The sequence below is a fragment of the Abramis brama genome (genome assembly GCF_963993115.1).
Source record: "Abramis brama genome assembly, chromosome: 2".
Lineage (NCBI taxonomy): Eukaryota > Metazoa > Chordata > Actinopteri > Cypriniformes > Leuciscidae > Abramis > Abramis brama.
Window position 1 is genome coordinate 10684450 of NC_139964.1, and position 20013 is coordinate 10704462.

Below are 20013 nucleotides of genomic sequence, written 5' to 3' on the forward strand. Positions count from 1 at the left end.
GCGTGCGCGTGTGTTTGTGTTAGACATTAGTTGTTAGAATAATCAATATTAATATATATAATAATATATAAGAGTCGTGTTTGTGTTAGATACGTGTTAGTATATAATCAATAAAGTATTGTTTGTATTTGAAAAGAGATTGCTTGTGTATGTGCTTATCAAATTTATTGTCTTGAACTTCGATCTAAGCTATCTATGCTTTTACCCTTAATTTACTTCGTAATTTATTGTTAGCTGGGGATTATTCTTTCTTGGCCAGGAAGATATTATATTTCCTAGAGTTAATAACTGTTTATGCTTTCTGTTCATGGGATGAACTGATAGACTAATCATACTATTGATTCTGCTACAGTCAATTCTGAAAATAATTAAATTATTAATTATTGATCATAATTCGTTATGAATAATAATTCATTAGATTTATACGGGCGTATAAACGCTACACTGTAATGTACTGCCAATGAGAGACTATCTAAACCAAAACATTGCTGGACTAGACTGGTTTATGTTTTTGTCATGTACATTTTTAGCTTCCTAAATTTTTTGTTTCCCCCCATTTTAGTTTCCTTTGGGTCAAGTCCAGCAGAAAGTCTCCAGTTGCGAACTCTTGGTGAGCTTTTTGTTGTCAACTACACACATCTAACACATCTAAGTTTACTTATTCCAAAGATGGACAGTAGAGCATGTTGTGATGTTGCAGGGCTACAATAATATAGTTTCTTATCAGCAGCCTGATCCTTTGGACACCTCAGGGAAGTCTTTCTGTGAAAGCAGCCTTTACTTTTTCTGCTAATACGGTCTAATGTGACCATTTAGTGATGCCACTAAAAGTCATTTCCAATATAGTGGTGGCTCAAAGTGATGCTTGGATCCTCTCTCTTCTAAGTATGTGAAACAACACTTGATGCAGGAGTTATATGGTGAGAAACTCAAAAGCTCAAAGTCAGATAGAGGACAAATTTGTAACAAATACTAGATTTATTTAAAATAAATGATTCAAACTACTGATATTGTGGTTCATTTCTTATGCAAAATCATATGGAACCTTTTTCTGTTTTATTACAGGTAATTTATGTTATTGTTTTTAATTGTGAAACTAAATTTGTTTATTCACAAATTCTGTGGGATACTTCTGTGGGATCTTTTTGGATTGTGAGATTATAAATTATGAATATGTTTTGAGTTTAGAATAGATTGTTTAAAAGAAAATAAGATTTGAAATGTTACAGATAGTACATTGCTTTAATAAAACACTTTAAGCTGAAAAACAATTGCTTTATCTTATTATTTTTGTTAGCATATTAAAAGTGTAACCCAGTATACAAGCCTCTAAAAATCATGGTAGTTCCTCTACCAAAGAAATGTTGCACTTAAAGAAATTTATAGATTCACATAAGTGTATTGACCGCTGTAAATATATAGCAGGTTAACTAGTTAAATTTGTAACTGAGACGGTCGTGTCACTTTCATAAGAATGGCACTTCCTTTGCTGAATATGGATGCTTGTGTCTTCACTGTTTCTTGATGGACATCTGAAGAACTTCCTGTACTGCTGCCTGACCTGGACAAGAATGAGAAGAGAAATAGTTTTAAACTCTGGTTAAAAAAACAAAAACACAGAACATGTCCAGGTTATTTTTCAAGAATATAATTTTAGAAGATGAGAAATGAAAAATTAACTTAACCCTTTAGAACCTGAAGCTAAAATAGGCGTTTTTCACATATTTAGATTTTTTTTTACTGTACAATTCTAAAACAATGTGCTATCTTAATGTGCAAGGTGTCATCTTTTTCAGAAGAAGATTAGCTTTCAACAAATTACAGTTATTGACCATTGTGTGTGGTGAGTTTGTAAATAGAATTTAAATAGACAAAAATAAAAAAAAACGAGAATGAATTTACTGATTTTTATTTAGAAAAAAACCCAGAAAAAAATCAAGAACGAAAGAAACTAACACTTTAAAGTTGAAAAATGAACTATAATACATATAAACAAGTCTTTTTTGTGACATTGGGTGGCACAGTTTTCATTTAGGACACTTTTTTTCATACATGCACACATACAAATGCACGCATTCATAGGCACGCACACATACACATGCACTCACTACATGCTTAGATACGTGAAAGAGTAACGGCCATCCGCTTCCCAAGTTTCATTAAAAATCATCCCAATCTCCTCTTCTGCTGTCTAACACTTCTTTCGCCATGTATTTGTTTGTTTCTTTTATTATTTTATGCAATCCAAATCACTCTAACCTGCCACGCTTTGTGTCTCTCTGTTCAAATCCTTCCTTCCCGCGCTGCTGTCATTTGCAGATGGAAAGCATGAAATTACATAATAAGCCATATATTACCGAAGAGCGTATGTTGTCTACTGTCAGGGGCAATTTGAATGGTTTTGATAGTGCAAACGGTTGAATAGTTACGGTCAAATGAATACAGCTTGCTGGTATGTGTCGGCGACGACACAGCCGGCTCTAAAGGGTTAAAGGGTTAGTTCACCCCAAAATGAAAATTAGCCCATGATTTACTCGCCCTTACGTCATCCTAGGTGTATATGACATTCTTCTTTCAGACGAATACAATCAGAGTTATATTAAAAAATGTCCTGGCTCTTCCAAGCTTTATAATGGCAGTGAATGGCCGTTTCGGTGAAAGAGTGACCCTTGACCTGACGTGCAACGTAATGACGAACACGGAGATAGAGCAAAACAAAACACCAGTCACAAATTAGTTTAAAAAGACAATTTTTTGAGAGAAAATATGAGAGGAGATTGAGTTTTTTGCCCAGCCCTGTTTGTTTGAACCGCGAGAGGCGTCAAAGTTTACGCCACTCCTACATCTACATCATACATGCGTCACTGGTTACTCTTTTGGTGCAAGTAGACTTGTGTACAGCCGTCTGCCGGAAGCTAGTCGTTTTAGTCTATATATTTTTCTCACGCAAACACATCGCTTCACTTCAGAAGGCCTTTATTACTGTACGTACACACCGCCGCCGACTTTAGCTTCCAAAGTTACCGGAAGTCATTCATTTTTAATGGAAGCTGGCTTCTCTCAGAGCCAGGACATTTTTAAATATATCTCTGATTGTATTAGTCTAAAAGAAGAATGTCATATACACCTAGGATGACTTGAGGGTGAGTAAATCATGGGCTAATTTTCATTTTTGGGAACTAACCCTTTAATATAAAGTAGGTGAGAGATGATTTTCTGGTAGACTGTCTGTACTGATGTCTGACCTGATCATTGAGGACACAATAGACCAGGAACATGAAGGTTCCCTGCTGGGAGTTCAAGATCAGGAAGAGGATCTCCAGCTCCTTCCAGAAACCCAGAATCCAGGAGCAACCAAGAACCACAAACTGAGCCAGTGTTTTAAATGTCATATTCCTGCAGAGAAAGATGGAGAGTTAATATATATTTATTGATTATATTGTTGTGGAAAATCTGCAATTGTCCTGTTATAAGTATGCCTTTTTGTCTGTAGAACACTTCTGTATTGTAATCAACCACACTTGAAACTTGTTTAAGAAAGTGATTTATGAAGAAAAACTCTGCAATTGTTATTGTACACATTTGACTTTACCTAACCAATTTTCGGTCCATTTTATTTCGCTTTGCAAATTCGCTTCCACAAATTCAGTGGTTCAAATTCGACAGTAAATTCAACATTGACGTCCAGGAACTGCAGGAAAAGTAGTAGATTGCCGAGCATACTCGCCATCTGCTGTTAGTCGACCTCACCATCAGATGGTGCAAAAGCGCTTGTTGTTGACGAAGACATTCATTCATAAAATGGAAATGATTATCTGTGACAGTATATGCGGAAAAGATGATAAACACACAAAAGCTGTGTTTATGTTTCATTCAATAACTTCATTGTTACTTTCCCTGTGTATTCTACATGTGATCAGCTTTCTCTACCATGAACAGGATTATAATCGGTTTCCCTCAATACCTAATACTCAAGGATTCACCTTCCGTTGGGACAAAACGCTTAACGCATACAGTGATATGAAAGACCAATCTTGCACCTTATTGGGGATGTAGGCTGTAGGCTACTATATAGGCTACAGGCAAGAAGATGGACTCAGAATATAAACTTAACGCGCAAAGTTTCATGCTGAGCGTTTCGTGATATACTGGCATACAGTAAAATCAACACTTGATCAATTAATACTAACACTTTCTCTTCTCTTCTCTTCTCTTCTCTTCTCTTCTCTTCTCTTCTCTTCTCTTCTCTTTTCTTCTCTTCTATTATATTCTATTTTCTCTCTCTCTCTCTCTCTCTCTCTCTCTCTCTATATATATATATATATATATATATATATATATATTAGGGGTGTAACGGTACGCAAAAATCACGGTTCGGTACGTACCTAGGTTTTAAAGTCACGGTTCGGTTTATTTTCGGTACAGTAAGGGAAAGAAATGCAAACATTAAACTGTAGGTTGTTTATTACTATAAACTTTTTTTTTAACAATTTGTTTACACTTTTTTAAACACTTTTTAATAAAATATAATAAAATATATATAAAATAAAAAAAGAATTAGAAATAAAATACTGCTGCAAAGTTCTCCACTAAATAAAATACTCTCAGTCTCAAACCAATATCACATAATAAATTTAATGAAAAATATAAATAAATAACTATGATTACAGTGCAGCATTACCAATCCCAGCTTGTAGGCCTGCTCATATTTAAAAATTAAGGCTGGGAATCGATTAAAAAAAAAGAACTAATTAATTGCACAATTTGCTGTAATTAATTGCAATTCCTCCAAGCTTGTAATCATCAATAATTAAACTTAGAATCACCTAATTAAATAAAACACCGGGGAAAAAAAGGAACAGAAAATAGCCCTGTATTAAAATAATATTAAACATAAATATATCAATGTATTATTATTTTTCAGTAATCAATCAACATAATCAATTTAAGATTTTTTTTATATATATTTTTTTCTAATTATCAAAATAAAATATAGTCCTACAAAGCTATTATTACCAGAGCATGTGATCAGAGCCTAAGTGTACCATTGTTGCCAGCATGACTATACCAGCTCAGCAAACACAAGTCTACTTTAAGTTATTTGAGCGGACTTTGCTTTTCCAGTGCGTGATCGGTACATGATTGGAGTGTTTGGGCCGTTAACGACAGAGCAGAACGCGCAGCGCAAACACGGAGTCGAACATTGAACATTGAGCAGAGAGCGCAGCGCGCAGACACACACACACACACACACACACACACACACACGGAACGGAGAGTGCGGCGGCGCACACGTAGCGGAAAAGCTTTTTTTCGCCCTGCAGTCGATTTCATTTGTTTAGGTTACAGTGACGACGGGTAAAACTTTAGAATCAGCTGCAGGGTGGGATTTGCGCTGAACACGGAGACTTCCGCCACTTAATATGTTTGTGTGGAAACACGAAAATGTACCTATGTTCCGCACACAAAATATTGCATTCGGTACACACGTGCACCGAACCGAAAGCCCTGTACCGAAACGGTCCGGTACGAATACACGTACCGTTACACCCCTAATATATATATATATATAGTATGCCTACCTGTATTGCATTAGCTTAAACTGGGAAGAATCATAGCACTTGCATATTGTTGTCCTATTGTTAGTTTAACTGTAAATCGCTTTGGATAAAAGCGTCTGCTAAATGACTAAATGTAAAATTGGCTTGACTTTGGACATTCGCACGTTTAGGGACCGTCTCTAAAGTTGCATACAACATTGGCATACACGTTTCTAACTTCAATAGCAAACTTAAATTTATTTGAATAAATATAAAAAATCCAAAGGGTGCGCATTATGTCTGACACTACATGAACACTTTACAGTTGTTTTTATGACTGTGAGTCGTATGTGAGTCGTGAGTCAAATGCTATCGGAGTTAGAAACGTGTATACCAAAGTCGTATACACTTTAGAGACGGTCCCTAAATGTGCGAATGTCCAACATCAAGCCATCTTTATGCCAGTCTATCACTGGGAAACGCTCAGCTTTGCGCGTTATTCTGAGTCCATCTGCTTGCCTGCGAGTTTGGTCTTTTACATCACTGTAGTCCATTAATCTACGTTAAGCGTTTTATATGTCCAGCAGGGGAATCCTGAAGTATTGAGGGAAACCCTAATAGCTTGCATGCAGCACATCGCCACAATATAAAGTTAAGACAACTAAACAACCAAGAGAAATATATGTCAACCTCAAAAATGTAACATTGGATCTGTATATCCGCATCGGGGAATAACATTATAATCTCGTTCACTGTAGAGAAAGATGCATGTAGGCTACTCAGGGAAAGTAACCGTGAAGGCACTGAATTTAACATAAAACAGCCGTCATAATAATCACAAATACACTTACAGTGAGGAAAATAAGTATTTGAACACCCTGCTATTTTGCAAGTTCTCCCACTTGGAAATCATGGAGGGGTCTGAAATTGTCAGTAGGTGCATGTCCACTGTGAGAGACATAATCTAAAAAAAAAAATCCAGAAATCACAATATATGATTTTTTAACTATTTATTTGTATGATACAGCTGCAAATAAGTATTTGAACACATGTCTATCAGCTAGAATTCTGACCCTCAAAGACCTGTTAGTCTGCCTTTAAAATGTCCACCTCCACTCCATTTATTATCCTAAATTAGATGCACCTGTTTGAGGTCGTTAGCTGCATAAAGACACCTGTCCACCCCATACAATCAGTAAGAATCCAACTACTAACATGGCCAAGACCAAAGAGCTGTCCAAAGACACTAGAGACAAAATTGTACACCTCCACAAGGCTGGAAAGGGCTACGGGAAAATTGCCAAGCAGCTTGGTGAAAAAAGGTCCACTGTTGGAGCAATCATTAGAAAATGGAAGAAGCTAAACATGACTGTCAATCTCCCTCGGACTGGGGCTCCATGCAAGATCTCACCTCGTGGGGTCTCAATGATCCTAAGAAAGGTGAGAAATCAGCCCAGAACTACACGGGAGGAGCTGGTCAATGACCTGAAAAGTGGGACCACCGTTTCCAAGGTTACTGTTGGTAATACACTAAGACGTCATGGTTTGAAATCATGCATGGCACGGAAGGTTCCCCTGCTTAAACCAGCACATGTCAAGGCCCGTCTTAAGCTTGCCAGTGACCATTTGGATGATCCAGAGGAGTCATGGGAATAAGTCATGTGGTCAGATGAGACCAAAATAGAACTTGTTGGTCATAATTCCACTAAACGTGTTTGGAGGAAGAAGAATGATGAGTACCATCCCAAGAACACCATCCCTACTGTGAAGCATGGGGGTGGTAGCGTCATGCTTTGGGGGTGTTTTTCTGCACATGGGACAGGGCGACTGCACTGTATTAAGGAGAGGATGACCGGGGCCATGTATTACGAGATTTTGGGGAACAACCTCCTTCCCTCAGTTAGAGCATTGAAGATGGGTCGAGGCTGGGTCTTCCAACATGACAATGACCCGAAGCACACAGCCAGGATAACCAAGGAGTGGCTCTGTAAGAAGCATATCAAGGTTCTGGCGTGGCCTTGCCAGTCTCCAGACCTAAACCCAATAGAGAATCTTTGGAGGGAGCTCAAACTCCGTGTTTCTCAGCGATAGCCCAGAAACCTGACTGATCTAGAGAAGATCTGTGTGGAGGAGTGGGCCAAAATCTCTCCTGCAGTGTGTGCAAACCTGGTGAAAAACTACAGGAAACGTTTGACCTCTGTAATTGCAAACAAAGGCTACTGTACCAAATATTAACATTGATTTTCTCAGGTGTTCAAATACTTATTTGCAGCTGTATCATACAAATAGTAAAAAAATCATACATTGTGATTTCTGGATTTTTTTTTTTAGATTATGTCTCTCACAGTGGACATGCACCTACGATGACAATGTCAGACCCCTCCATGATTTCTAAGTGGGAGAACTTGCAAAATAGCAGGGTGTTCAAATACTTATTTTCCTCACTGTATATTGCTGTAAATGAGTTTTATGAATGAATGACTTGCTCTAATTTTGCTGGTCTTCGTCAACAACACGTGCTTTTGCACCATCTGATGGTGAGGTCGACTAACAGCAGATGGAGAGTATGCTCGGCAATCTACTGCTTTTCCTGCAGTTCCTGGACATCAATGTTGAATTTACTGTCGAATTGAATGCAAAATGCAATGTTGAAAAAATGTCGAAAAAATGCAAGCCCTAAAAATACAATGCATTAAAATGCAAGCATGGTTAATGCAGTGCCTATTTTTTTCAAGTAGTGCAATTCAACAGGCTTTTTATTTCAAAAACATTTGACATTATTTTACTTCCATAACCTGAGAATAATCAAAATAAGGTTAAAGGTAAATATGCAGCATATAACAATATATATATATACATATTTCATGGAGTGTTCAAATCATATTGTTTGTTACTTGGTTTGTTTCATATGTGAAACTTCAGCGTTCAGATTTTTCAAGGTGGAGGTCAGACTGATGATGATGCAGATGAAGAGAATCATGTTTAACTGCACAGTAAGAGAAACACCAGTAATTAATCTTTAATCACTTTTCCTTTTATTCCAAAGTCATGATGAGAAATGTGCTTACTGCTAGTATGACGCAAACAGGTCCCAGAAAACTCCAGATAAAGCCTTTATCCATTTTAATCCAGCACCTGTTTAGAGGAAGAAAAATAATTAAATGAACAAACATGAAGGATGAAGGTGTTGATCTCTGAGTCGTTCAAACTAAACTCACTTTTTACTTCCGTAGCCTTTAGGATTCACCCCAGCAGACACGGCCACCACAACCAGAGCAACCGTATATCCAATCACACACAGGTATCCACTCCTAAGCACCCCCCTCCTTTTGGAGCTGATCTGTGATAGGTTCTTCACACAGATGAAGAGCAGCACAGCTTCAATGAACATCCACACAAAGCCGGAGAGAAAGAGGAAGTGCAGCACACCTGATATCACGGCACACAACACCTGGAGATCATGAGAGACGGTTATGATGATTCTCAGTGAGACTGTGCTGAGCTGTAGGGCTCCTTCATCATTCTCACCTGATGAGGCTGTATGAGGCTCAGGAACTGTTGTGTGAGCAGGAACAGAAGGTGAGCCAACAGAAGACTCACGCAGAGGTTGATTCGAGCCACATTATTCACTCCAGGACTCCACTGACAAAGGGCAAAGGTCAACAGGGCCAAACTGAAGAACACCAGCCCCACGATCACACACACCAAATTCAAGATGTTCAGCTTTGAGTCGCTCTGAGGAAACATGTCAGAGTACATGAGTGCCAAATCTGTGCTGTTCTTCAATGCTCACTATAAATGTTCTCGTACCTCTGATGGGCGGCTGGTTTGCATGATGAGAGCGAATGTGGACAGATGATCACAGGAACACACAGTGTAGCTGCTGTTGGTCTCTAAAACAGAACAACCATCTACAATCCACTCGCTGATGCTCCAGTACACACAGGACAGATTATCGTTGTTCTCAAACTCCTGCAAAAAGAAGAAAGAACATGCAGAAAATAGTATAACACTGAATATTAGATGTTTTCAGATATTCATCAGTTCTCAGGTTGGACAAAAACACATTTCAGTCTCTCACTCTGATGTGTTTGAGGGTGAAGTTGACTGGTTTGGTGAGTTTACTGTTGGTGGTTTTGAGAAGAGTAGCTGAGATCACAGTGGACATCATGGTTTTAATCGTGTCAGTTGATGTGTTGAAGAAGTCTGGCTTCAGTAAATTCTCCATTGTGTTATAACTCATGAAAGCCACAGCAGCTGATCCTGTGTGACAGAAACAGAAGAATCTTGTATTCAACACATTAAAGGGATAGTTCGCCCAAAAATGATATTTAAGTCATGATTTACTCACCCTCAAGCCGTTCGAGATGCATATGTCAATCTTTTTTCAGACGAACACATTTTCAGTTATTTTAGAAAATGTCTTAGATCTTTCAGTGGTTATAATGTGAAGCAATGGGGTCCAGCTGCTTCAAGTCCGAAAATGTGCATGCATCCTTCTCAAAAGTAATCCATCTGGCTCCAGGGGGATAAACGAAGGCCTTCTAAGGGTAATCCGTGCGGTTTTGTCGTAAAAATATACATATTTAAATGTTCCGGTGGCGGTCGGCGCGCGTTCACGGAGATGGATGCTGGCGTATGACATAGGACGTAGCGTAGGAAGCGTTTTGACGTAGAACGAATGTGACAGCGCATCCAGAGAGCAGAGCAAAACAAAACTCTACGAGCGTTCTACGTCACGACGCTTCCTACGCTACGTCCTACGTCATATGCCAGCATCCATCTCCATGAACGCGCGCCGACCGCCACCGGAAGCCAGTTATTTTCGTTTATAAAGTTTTAAATATGTATATTTTTACGACAAAACCGCACGGATTACCCTCAGAAGGCCTTCGTTTATCCCCCTGGAGCTGGATAGATTACTTTTGTGAAGGATGCATGCACATTTTGGGACTTCAACGATGTGGACCCCATAGCTTCACATTATAACCACTGAAAGATCTAAGACATTTTCTAGAATATCTGAAAATGTGTTCGTCTGAAAAAAGATTGACATATGCATCTCGAACGGCTTGAGGGTGAGTAAATCATGGCTTAAATATAAATTTTGGGTGAACTATCTCTTTAAAACCTTTAGTTAAATGTGGTTTGGTGATATATCTTCTAAAAATGTTTTATTTAAAATGTTGTATTAAAACACATCTCACATACTTGTTTCATTGTTGTTCTTGGCGATCCCAATGAGATCGATGTCCATAGAAGAATTTTTTGTGTCAAGTCGAGGGATTTTATCTAAAGTGACACTGGGTCCAACCATGAAGACTTTAACCTCTGATTTAGAAAATAAGCAATTATGTTTTTTATTTATTTATTTATTTTTATTAAAGTTGATTCAATCTGCACAAATGTGCAAAAAACAAAACAATAAAAAGACTAAAACAAAATAACTATTTAATTTAATTACTAGTTTGAACTAATCAGTTAACTTTGTACACAGCAAAATCCCCAGAGTTAAATTAAGTCAAGCTGGTAATGCTGTTTGTGGAGTTGTTTAATCCTCTTCTGCTGAGATCTTGAGAGATGTAATGTCTTCTTTTATCTTTAGTTGATTCATCTTAGGGTAGAGGAGACCGGGGAGTGTTTCAACAGGGGATGGTTGCAACATGTCGTTTTTCTCCAATCAGAAACAAGCTAGAGTGATGACACTCATACTGCTCATGCACAGTTAGACCCTCCCCCCACCAAGAAGACAGTAGACATATTCAACATCTGCTGCTGAATTTATTAAACATAACTTGTTTTGGAGGTATGAAAGTAACATTTCAACTTACTTAGTTTGAATTATTGTTTTGTTGACTTCTTAGTGACATAGTTAGCATGTGTCAAAGTCAGTGTGTCATGGCTGATAGGTTTGGGGACAGTTGCAACAAGTTATAAATTGCATGTTTAATAAAAGTTTGTTGCATTGCAAATTGTTCAATTCTTCCTGTCTGGCACTGAAATATGGAGAGATTGAATATCATCTGTAACACCTGCACACTGAATATATGTAGGCCTATGTTCTACACATAAACAAACAAAACTCAATAACTGTTATTTGATAAATATCACTAAATAAATAAATAAATAATAGGTTACAATAATATTATTATAGAAATAAATAATACTATAAGCCTAAAACAGTTCATATTTTCAGAATTCTATATGCTCATTGAGACAAAAAGCTAAAGTTAATTAGTGAAATTTAAGGTATTTTTAACATGTTGCAACCGTCCCATGGTTGTGTTGCAACTGTCCCCTGGGTTGGGGTCAGTTGCAACATCTGGCTTCTTCCATTTAAATAAATACTGTGAACGATATGTCATATATAATCATCTTTAAATGGTATGGAGTTTAATATATACAAATTTGCTTGATCTAGTCCCAATAGTCTCTGAGTAACTGAGAGAAATGCAAAAAGTGTTGCAGCTGTCCCCGGTCTCTCCTACGTTTACACGACAACGATACGCTTAAAACTCAGAAGTGTTTCCTTTGAGTTTTCAAAACTTTGCATTTTCAGGCACCCAAACTGACTCTTTGTTGTTGTGGAAACGAACGGCCAAACGTATAAAAAGTTTAACGTTTTTAGTTGAAAACGGTGTCGTGTAAAAAGACCCTAAGACTGTGGCTGAAGCGGGTGTTTTCTATATAAACTATATCATATATAAGCTCAGTTTCATCATCAATAATAACAGTTTCTCCACTCACCAACAGCATCAAGAGTAAAACTGACACTGTCATTTGTGTCTGTCGGCTTCACCAATGTAGAGATGAGTTTCTCGTTGGCTTTTAACACACGGTTTCCGTTGGAGGCTAGGTCAGCTCGGCTGACTGATGATGAAGACTCTGAAATCTCTCCTGAAGCGTTGAGGACCGTATTCAAAACATCGGTCACAGTCTAATTTAATGATCAGAAAAAAAAAAAATACTGTAAATGTAAATATTAATAAAGCCAATTAATCAGACCTGCGATGTCAATCATGTAACTGACAATTACATTTGATTTGATTATTATATATATATATATATATATATATATATATATATATATATATATATATAAAAAAAAAAAATTCTCTTGAAGACTTACAGTCAAAGGAAGCTCTTGATCTGTAATGTTCTCGATCTGCTCTAGAAGATTTTGAAGCTTTTCAGTCTGACTCTGAAATCAAAATTGAGAAGACAGAATTTGACGATGTGTGAGTGATGACTTTAACCGGGTATGCTGAGTGCCTCTGAAATGAGACACAGACAGTGTTTTTGAACAAATTTCTTTAACAAATGATTCAATGACATATATTTTTTTTAAACATTTGTCGCCACCTACTGGTGGAAATGAAAATACTTTTCTAAAGGTGCCTTTCTGTATTTTGCTCGCTACAGTGGACAGTGTTTGTATCCAAACCAGTGCCGGCCCGAGCCTTTTGGGGGCCCTAAACAGAATTTGATTTTTCCTTTGTCGATAATTTCGACTTTAAAAAAGTCGATATTGGAACGTGAGTGAAGTACAAAGAAGCCTATAATAAAGAATAGTTTACCATCCAAATACATCGCGAATCGCTTACTTTCACTTTCGCTTTAAATTATTTAGTTTTGGCTTGTTTATAGTTATTTTTTTATTCTTGTTCTATTCTGAATATCATTAAATTTAAAGGATAAATCATTGATTTAAATGTCAATCATCAATCATTGATCAAATCAAGTTTTTGTATCATGGCTTAACATTACTGTGACTTTGCACACAAATTGTCTGCACGCGAGGTTATGCGCATGACTCAAACACTGGCCGACACAGCAGCAGTTGTAGGCAGGTATATTGATCATGAAATCAGAATTTACTTGTCTTGAATTATTCATTCATTCATTCATGTCACTTTTTTAAGTTAATTAATACGTATGTAAAAAAAAAACCGGGGTGGCCAGGGGGCCCCAAGCAGCCACTTAGTTCGCTTATGCCTTGGGCTGGCCCTGATCCAAACTAACAAACTTTTGTCACAGAAGTACTGGAATAAAAGTTTAAGTTTGTAAAAGAAGTAATGAGAATGTGTGGTTGAAATGGACAGCTTTGTGGACAGCTTTCTCTGCGCATTAAATCCCCCATATTGCCAGCAAACAATGAGAATGCAGAACAATGATGATGACAGAGAGTATAGGCTTCAAAGCTATTGTGGACCCGCTTACCCAAAACCCTGGTTTGGCAAATAAATGAATGACGGACAGTTACGTATTTCCAAAATTTTATTATGTAAGCTTTACGTTACTCCTCAAATAACATGGGAATTTGTAGTAATTTCTAGTATTAATTAATTAGCGAGTCCACAAACTCATTCTTTCAATTGGCTTTTGTATGCAGAGTATTCACAGCTTATATGGACTGAATGCCCCCATAAACCATCAGCAATTATTAGAAAAGGCACATTCATATTTCAGATTACACACATATCTAAAATGTGTATGTTATTGCACTGCTTCAGTTTGGACTATTATTGATAGGAGTCTCTACAACTTCAATTTCAGAAACTCAACTTACGTTGCGTCCTTCCAGCAGCGTTATATTTATACCTGCAATGACAGAAATCAGCATGAAGATAATAATATAATAAACTGCAAAACTTTGAAAAATAACTATTTTACTAAGCAGCAATTTCAGCAAGATTGTGGATTCAGCAAGATTTCAGCAACTAACTGTATTTATAAATGAATCATTGAATGATTGACTCACAATTCTTTTCAAAGCTGCAGAGTTGTTTACGAAACACCGGTGTGTGCTGTAGTTCTGCTTTTCTCTTTCGTTGGAACTATTATTTCGTTGCAAAATAGAGTAAGTACTGACAGTACTGTGTTTAAAATACACATTTTGTTTGTTGACCTGTTGTATGATAATCAATGTCACGTTTGCCATCGTGTGGATATTTGGGAACAATTGCATTCTTGCTCGTTATCAACTTTAAATACAACAACTCGCACAAGGTGTTTTTGCATCAAAGAAAGTTTGAGTCTTTCACTCTGTGTCTATATTTGTTCTTCATGTGAGTACGTACTAAATCCCCACTTTTAGTGCGGTGTCGAGAACGGCAGTAATGTAGTGCAGCAATACTCTGCAGGCAATCTGTCATATGCCTATCACTTATAACTTATTAACAGATAAGTAGGAGTAAAAATGAAAGAAAGATTCAATTTTTGAAATATTGATCCAACACATAAAAAAGTACAATATTGGAAAATAGACCATGTGACCATGTGAGGAAATTACCAGAAATTGACCTATCGCTAAGCTCCGTCCCCCTTAGTTACGGTTGCTAACTCGGACAAACAAACGGAGTGCCTAACTGTCTTACATTGACAGCTGTCAGTGTGAAAACCTTGTCCCAAGATGTTTTTGATCAATTTTGGACGCAGAAGGACCACCTCTCGTCGAGGAGCATTCAAGTGGGACTTAAATATGCCATGGAGGGATAAAGATTATAAAATAAATATGGTGGGTAACAAGATTAATTTGGAAGCGAGGGTTTACAAATCACAAACAAGCGGGAGAAGCCTCATGTTGCGGTCGTCACGATCACAAAAAAAACAATATCTAGGATCACCACTGTTCATTTATACCGCAGGGTAAGTTTAAATTAATTTACATTTAACCAGTTTAATATGGAGAGGCACTCCCAGTCAACAATTTGATCTCTCAGTGATCTCACCATGAGCTCTCATGATACCTGTGATGTGTTCACAATCTGAGTTCACAGTGAGCTAAAAGTGTATCCTCACAGCGCCCTCACTGTGTGCTCATGCTATAGTCACAATGTGAGGTCAAAGTGCACACAAAGACTAGACTGATTTGATCTGCAATTCAGATCCATTATAAATGATTATGACACTGTTGGATATCAAACTGTGTAATCTGAGGTCTATTATAATTTAAAATTTAAATATCAAACAAAATAATAAACCATCAACATCTAAATCTCTATTAATTCTCAATAAGAACTTCTGTAGACGTCTGACAGAAATAAAGTCAGTCTGGTTAGTAATAAGTGAAGCTGGTAATGCTGTTTGTGGAGTTGTTTAATCCTCCTCTGCTGAGATCTTCACAGATTTAATGTCTTCTTTTATTTGATCTAAGGCTGTGGCTGAAGTCAGTTGTATGTTTGGAGAATGTTCTTATGAGAAAGATCTGTTATCAGGGTGTGCACTCATACTGTGAGCTGACCATGTGACACCACGCACGTCCCATCATTGCCTCTCTCATCTACTACGCAATATCACAGTTTGACATGTCTGTCATTGGAAAGTTCCACGTGGTGTCATGAATAATTAAGAGCAAGTGTCTTCTCATTGGATAAGAAAACTCAGTCACATGAATAATTATGAGACACCGATGAGTCATCAAAGTACTATAGTGCGATGAAGATTATAAACCCAGAAGATGAAAATAGTGGAAAAAGCTATGGCAGGTGATGTTCAGATGTTCCCCAGTCACACGAGACACGGCAAACACTAAATCAGGGCATAAATGAGAGATTTATTATCCCAAAGTCTCTTTATGGCACAGCAGAACTGATGTCCATCCTTGAGTCTCTGTTATAGTGACAGTATGGGCTGTTTAGTCTAATGTAAATCATGTCAGCTATGTTTTGTATGTTGTTAAACAGCTTTTATTAACACTTCACTGATGTCAATGGTGTGGTGCAAATATAGCACTGTGTGTGTGACCAGCAACACTTGTTAAATACAGTCCTCTAGACTGCAAACAACGAACAAATGATTTTTAGTTAACTCATTTTACAATCAGATTTTGATCTTAAAAATAATATCAAATGGCTGCATCTTACCGTTACTGATGTTCAGATCTGTCACTGAAATCCACTTGTTCTTGTTCTTTTGTCCCGTCTCTCCAGCTCCACACCAGTATATCCCAGAATCCTTTAGTGTCAGATCAGTGATGGTCACAGTAAAAACTCCTGCAGATTCATCATCCCTCAGAGAGAATCTGCCATTACTGTTTGTTTCTGATGAAACTTTGATACCCGATGTCTCACAGAGCGACGGGTCGCTTCCTTTGCACATGAACTTGATCTTGTTCTTCAAATCATTGTTATAATGGCAGGTGATGTTCAGATGCTCTCCAGTCACACGAGACACGACAGACACTAAATCAGGGCATAAATTAGAGATTTAAGTGTCCCAAATTCTCATTAATTCTACACTGCATCCTTGAGTCTCTGTTATAGTGACAGTATGGGATGTTTTATCAGATTTAATCTAATCTAATGTAAATCATGTCAGCTGTTTTGGTGTGAACAGCTTCTCATGTTAACAAAGACTGATAATGGAAAAAATATCAAATGAAAATGTATTTTACAACAGAATGACCTGAATTTTTGTGGACAGATAATGTATACTTTGTGTTTTGAATGAGCGATTTCTTCATAACTGAGACAGTGTTGTGTGTGAGGAAGTGATGTGGGTCAGTGTATGTGGTGTGAACACTCACTTATCATCATCTACAGAGAATACTGTGGTTTCTGTTACCTCACCTCTTTACATCCTTAAACAGGGTTCCCACACCTTGGTTAACTTCAAATTCAAGGACTTTACAGGTCCAAAACCCTCAAATTCAAGGACTTAATGTGGGAACACATTTGTTGTGTCGAATAACAAATGTTGAGGTTACATCGTAGTTGTTTTGTGCGCACGTGAACGTCATGGCAACATACAACACAAAGTACCTCACGTGGGAAACACTTAACGTAACGTGTAAATGCACGTAGCTAACGTAAATCAAGTAAGTATGCATGGGCCACGAAGTGTTGGCAAAATAACACATTAACGGACCGGAGGAAATAACATGGATTTTTTTTTTCAGAAAACTAAATAAAATAAATTCAAGCACTTTTCAAGGAACTGTTCATTTTCAAAAACTTTCCAGGGCCTTGAATTTTTTTTTTTTTCAGATTCACAAACTTTCAAGGATTTCAAAGACCCGTGGGAACCCTGCTTACAACACGCGATACAGCGTTCTCTCAGACACACACAGACCTCTCTGATGTTACTGATATATTAGTTATGATTATATGTGTTTTACACCATATCTGTGTGCACTGTCCACTTCACTCATGCAGAATATTCTGACTTACCAGGTTTAATTTCCAGGTTAATCTCTGTGTATATATCAAGTTTTCCCAGTCCTGTCCTCACACCACACCAGTATTGGCCTTGATCCTCTGTTCTCAGATCAGTGATGGTGACGGTGAAGATGCGGGTCGTTCTGTCATCGGTCAGAGAGAATCTCCTGTCTTTAGCTGGAGATCCAGATTCAACAGGAATGTCTTTATCTTTCAGTAGGCTTACTGGACACTCTCCTCTGCAGAGATACTTATTCTGCTCTTCATATCCAGACTCATAGGGACAGCGTATTTCAACTTTTCCTCCTTCATAACCAGTGAAAGTCAAGATCTCCGTCGTCTCACACGGCAAGACTAAAAACATAAGAGAGAGAAACTCAGCTCAGAGCGAACATGGACCTGATTGAGAACATGAGCTGTTTTAGAAAGACCCAGAAACACAGAATAAACTCTTACCTGACATGATGAGCAGGAGAAATATGAGAAGTTTATGATCACAGATCTGGATCATTTTCTGCTTTATCTGTGAGCCGCTGGTGGCCTGTGTTATGAAGAGCTCTCTCTCTCTCTCTCTCTCTCTCTCTCTCTCTCTCTCTCTCTCTCTCTCTCTCTCTCTCTCTCTTCCCCACTCACTCACACACTCCCCCCCTCTCTCTCTCTCTCTCTCACTCACTCACACACACACTCGAACTTGCACACACACACACACACACACACACACACACACACACACACACACACACACACACACACACACACTCTTTATCTCTCACTTCCAGTGCGATTGTTGAGCAAGTGTGTCCGGGGCGGTGTGAGCGTTGTGTTGACTGATGTGAGTGTTAAAGTGTTAAAGTGTTAAAGTGGTGAGGTGTAAAAGTTTTTTAATTCTCTTCTTTCTGCTGTGATGGATTTTTTAATTAATCAACTAAAATTTGTTTTTCTTGCAGGAACAACATTCCTATGCTTTTAAATGTTTCCAAACTCATGAAATCTTGTGGAAAACTTGTGACTTTGTGTGTGTGTGTGTGTGTGTGTGTGTGTGTGTGTGTGTGTGTGTGTGTGTGTGTGTGTGTGTGTGTGTGTGTGTGTGAGTGAGTGTGTGCGTGTGTGTGTGTGTGTGTCTGTGTGTATAAATAAAAATTAGGGGAAGTGAAACTAGATAGATTACTAGTTCTCAAACCTTGTGTTGAGTAATCACAAAAACAGAGTTTGCTTGTGCCAGTGACAGAGGGAAAAGGTTGGGGCTTTTGAACCAATTGAACCAATCATACTGAAGGTGACATGTTAGTCACTATAATCTTATTTGTTGTCTCGATTCTATAAAAACTGTTGTATCCGTGTTTTCTGGTGGGATTCTCAATGGAATGTGTCTGAGATCCTCCGGTCTTGCTTCTTGGGAGAGATTCCCTGAGAACTGCTCGGGAAGATCTCCCAGCCATGATTAAAGCATTTAAAGGACATTTGCTGAAGTCTGTTTGTCGATCATTCCTGCACTGAAGTAAGCTAGTTTAGGGGAACAAGTTAGTTAGGTGACTAGTATTGAACTGGGACGTTGATTTGTAAACGAGACCCAGATAGTTAGGTTTAGGGAAAAATCTACCACACTGCTTATCTTTCTGTTGATTTTTTTGTTGTCCGGTTTGTTAATAGTTTTTGTTAGTTTAGTTTGAGGGCCGTGTGCGATCCGTTATTTGGAGGCATGTCGGCCGAGCAAACACAGGGTTTGAGTTCACTCACGAGACGCCATGCGATTAAGGTGCCGTCTGCGGTGAGCGTCGAGGAACATTGTTTGGCCGTTGGGGAAGTGGTGGGACACGCTAGCGTTTTGTCCGCTTTTAGAATGAACAATGCAACAGTGTTTTTTCTGGATAGTGTAGACAAGGCGAATGAGTTGGTAGAACGGGGAATTGTTATTGATGGCGAATTTATTTCAGTTCTCCCACTCTCCTTACCAGCGAAAAAAAGGTTATTCTATCTAATGTACCACCTTTTGTTAGTGATGGATTTCTAACGCAAGCTTTGACACGCTATGGAAAGTTGTTGTCCCCAATAAACAAGATTCCAATTAGTAGCGAGTCGCCTTTATTGAAACATATTGTTTCTTTTAGACAGTTTGTATACTTGATTATTCCGGACGATGCAGATCTAGATCTGACACTGAAATTTCGAATTGACAATTTTAGCTATGCTACTTTCATCACTACTGGAAAAGTCAGATGCTTTGGATGTGGTAATAAAGGATATTTAATTCTGACAAAAATACCGAGGGAGAGGAAGGAAAACAAAACAGAACAGTGAAGAAAAAGATGTAAATG

The 20013-nt window shown here is 38.0% G+C and overlaps 1 protein-coding gene across 1 annotated transcript; it reads right to left on the reverse strand.

Moving 5' to 3' along the window:
• Positions 1-959: 959 nt before the first annotated feature.
• Positions 960-18425, reverse strand: LOC311077607 (adhesion G protein-coupled receptor E3-like). Its single transcript, XM_084106175.1, has 15 exons — positions 18155-18425; positions 17711-18052; positions 16406-16723; positions 14110-14141; positions 12670-12741; positions 12288-12477; positions 10752-10871; positions 9622-9803; positions 9351-9512; positions 9069-9275; positions 8759-8991; positions 8609-8675; positions 8435-8526; positions 3246-3396; positions 960-1561 (listed from the first exon to the last, which is right to left on the reverse strand). Exons 1-15 carry the CDS (start codon positions 18207-18209, stop codon positions 1427-1429), a joined length of 2358 nt encoding a protein of 785 aa, XP_083962301.1. The 5' UTR covers positions 18210-18425; the 3' UTR covers positions 960-1426.
• Between the last annotated feature and the right edge of the window lie 1588 nt (positions 18426-20013).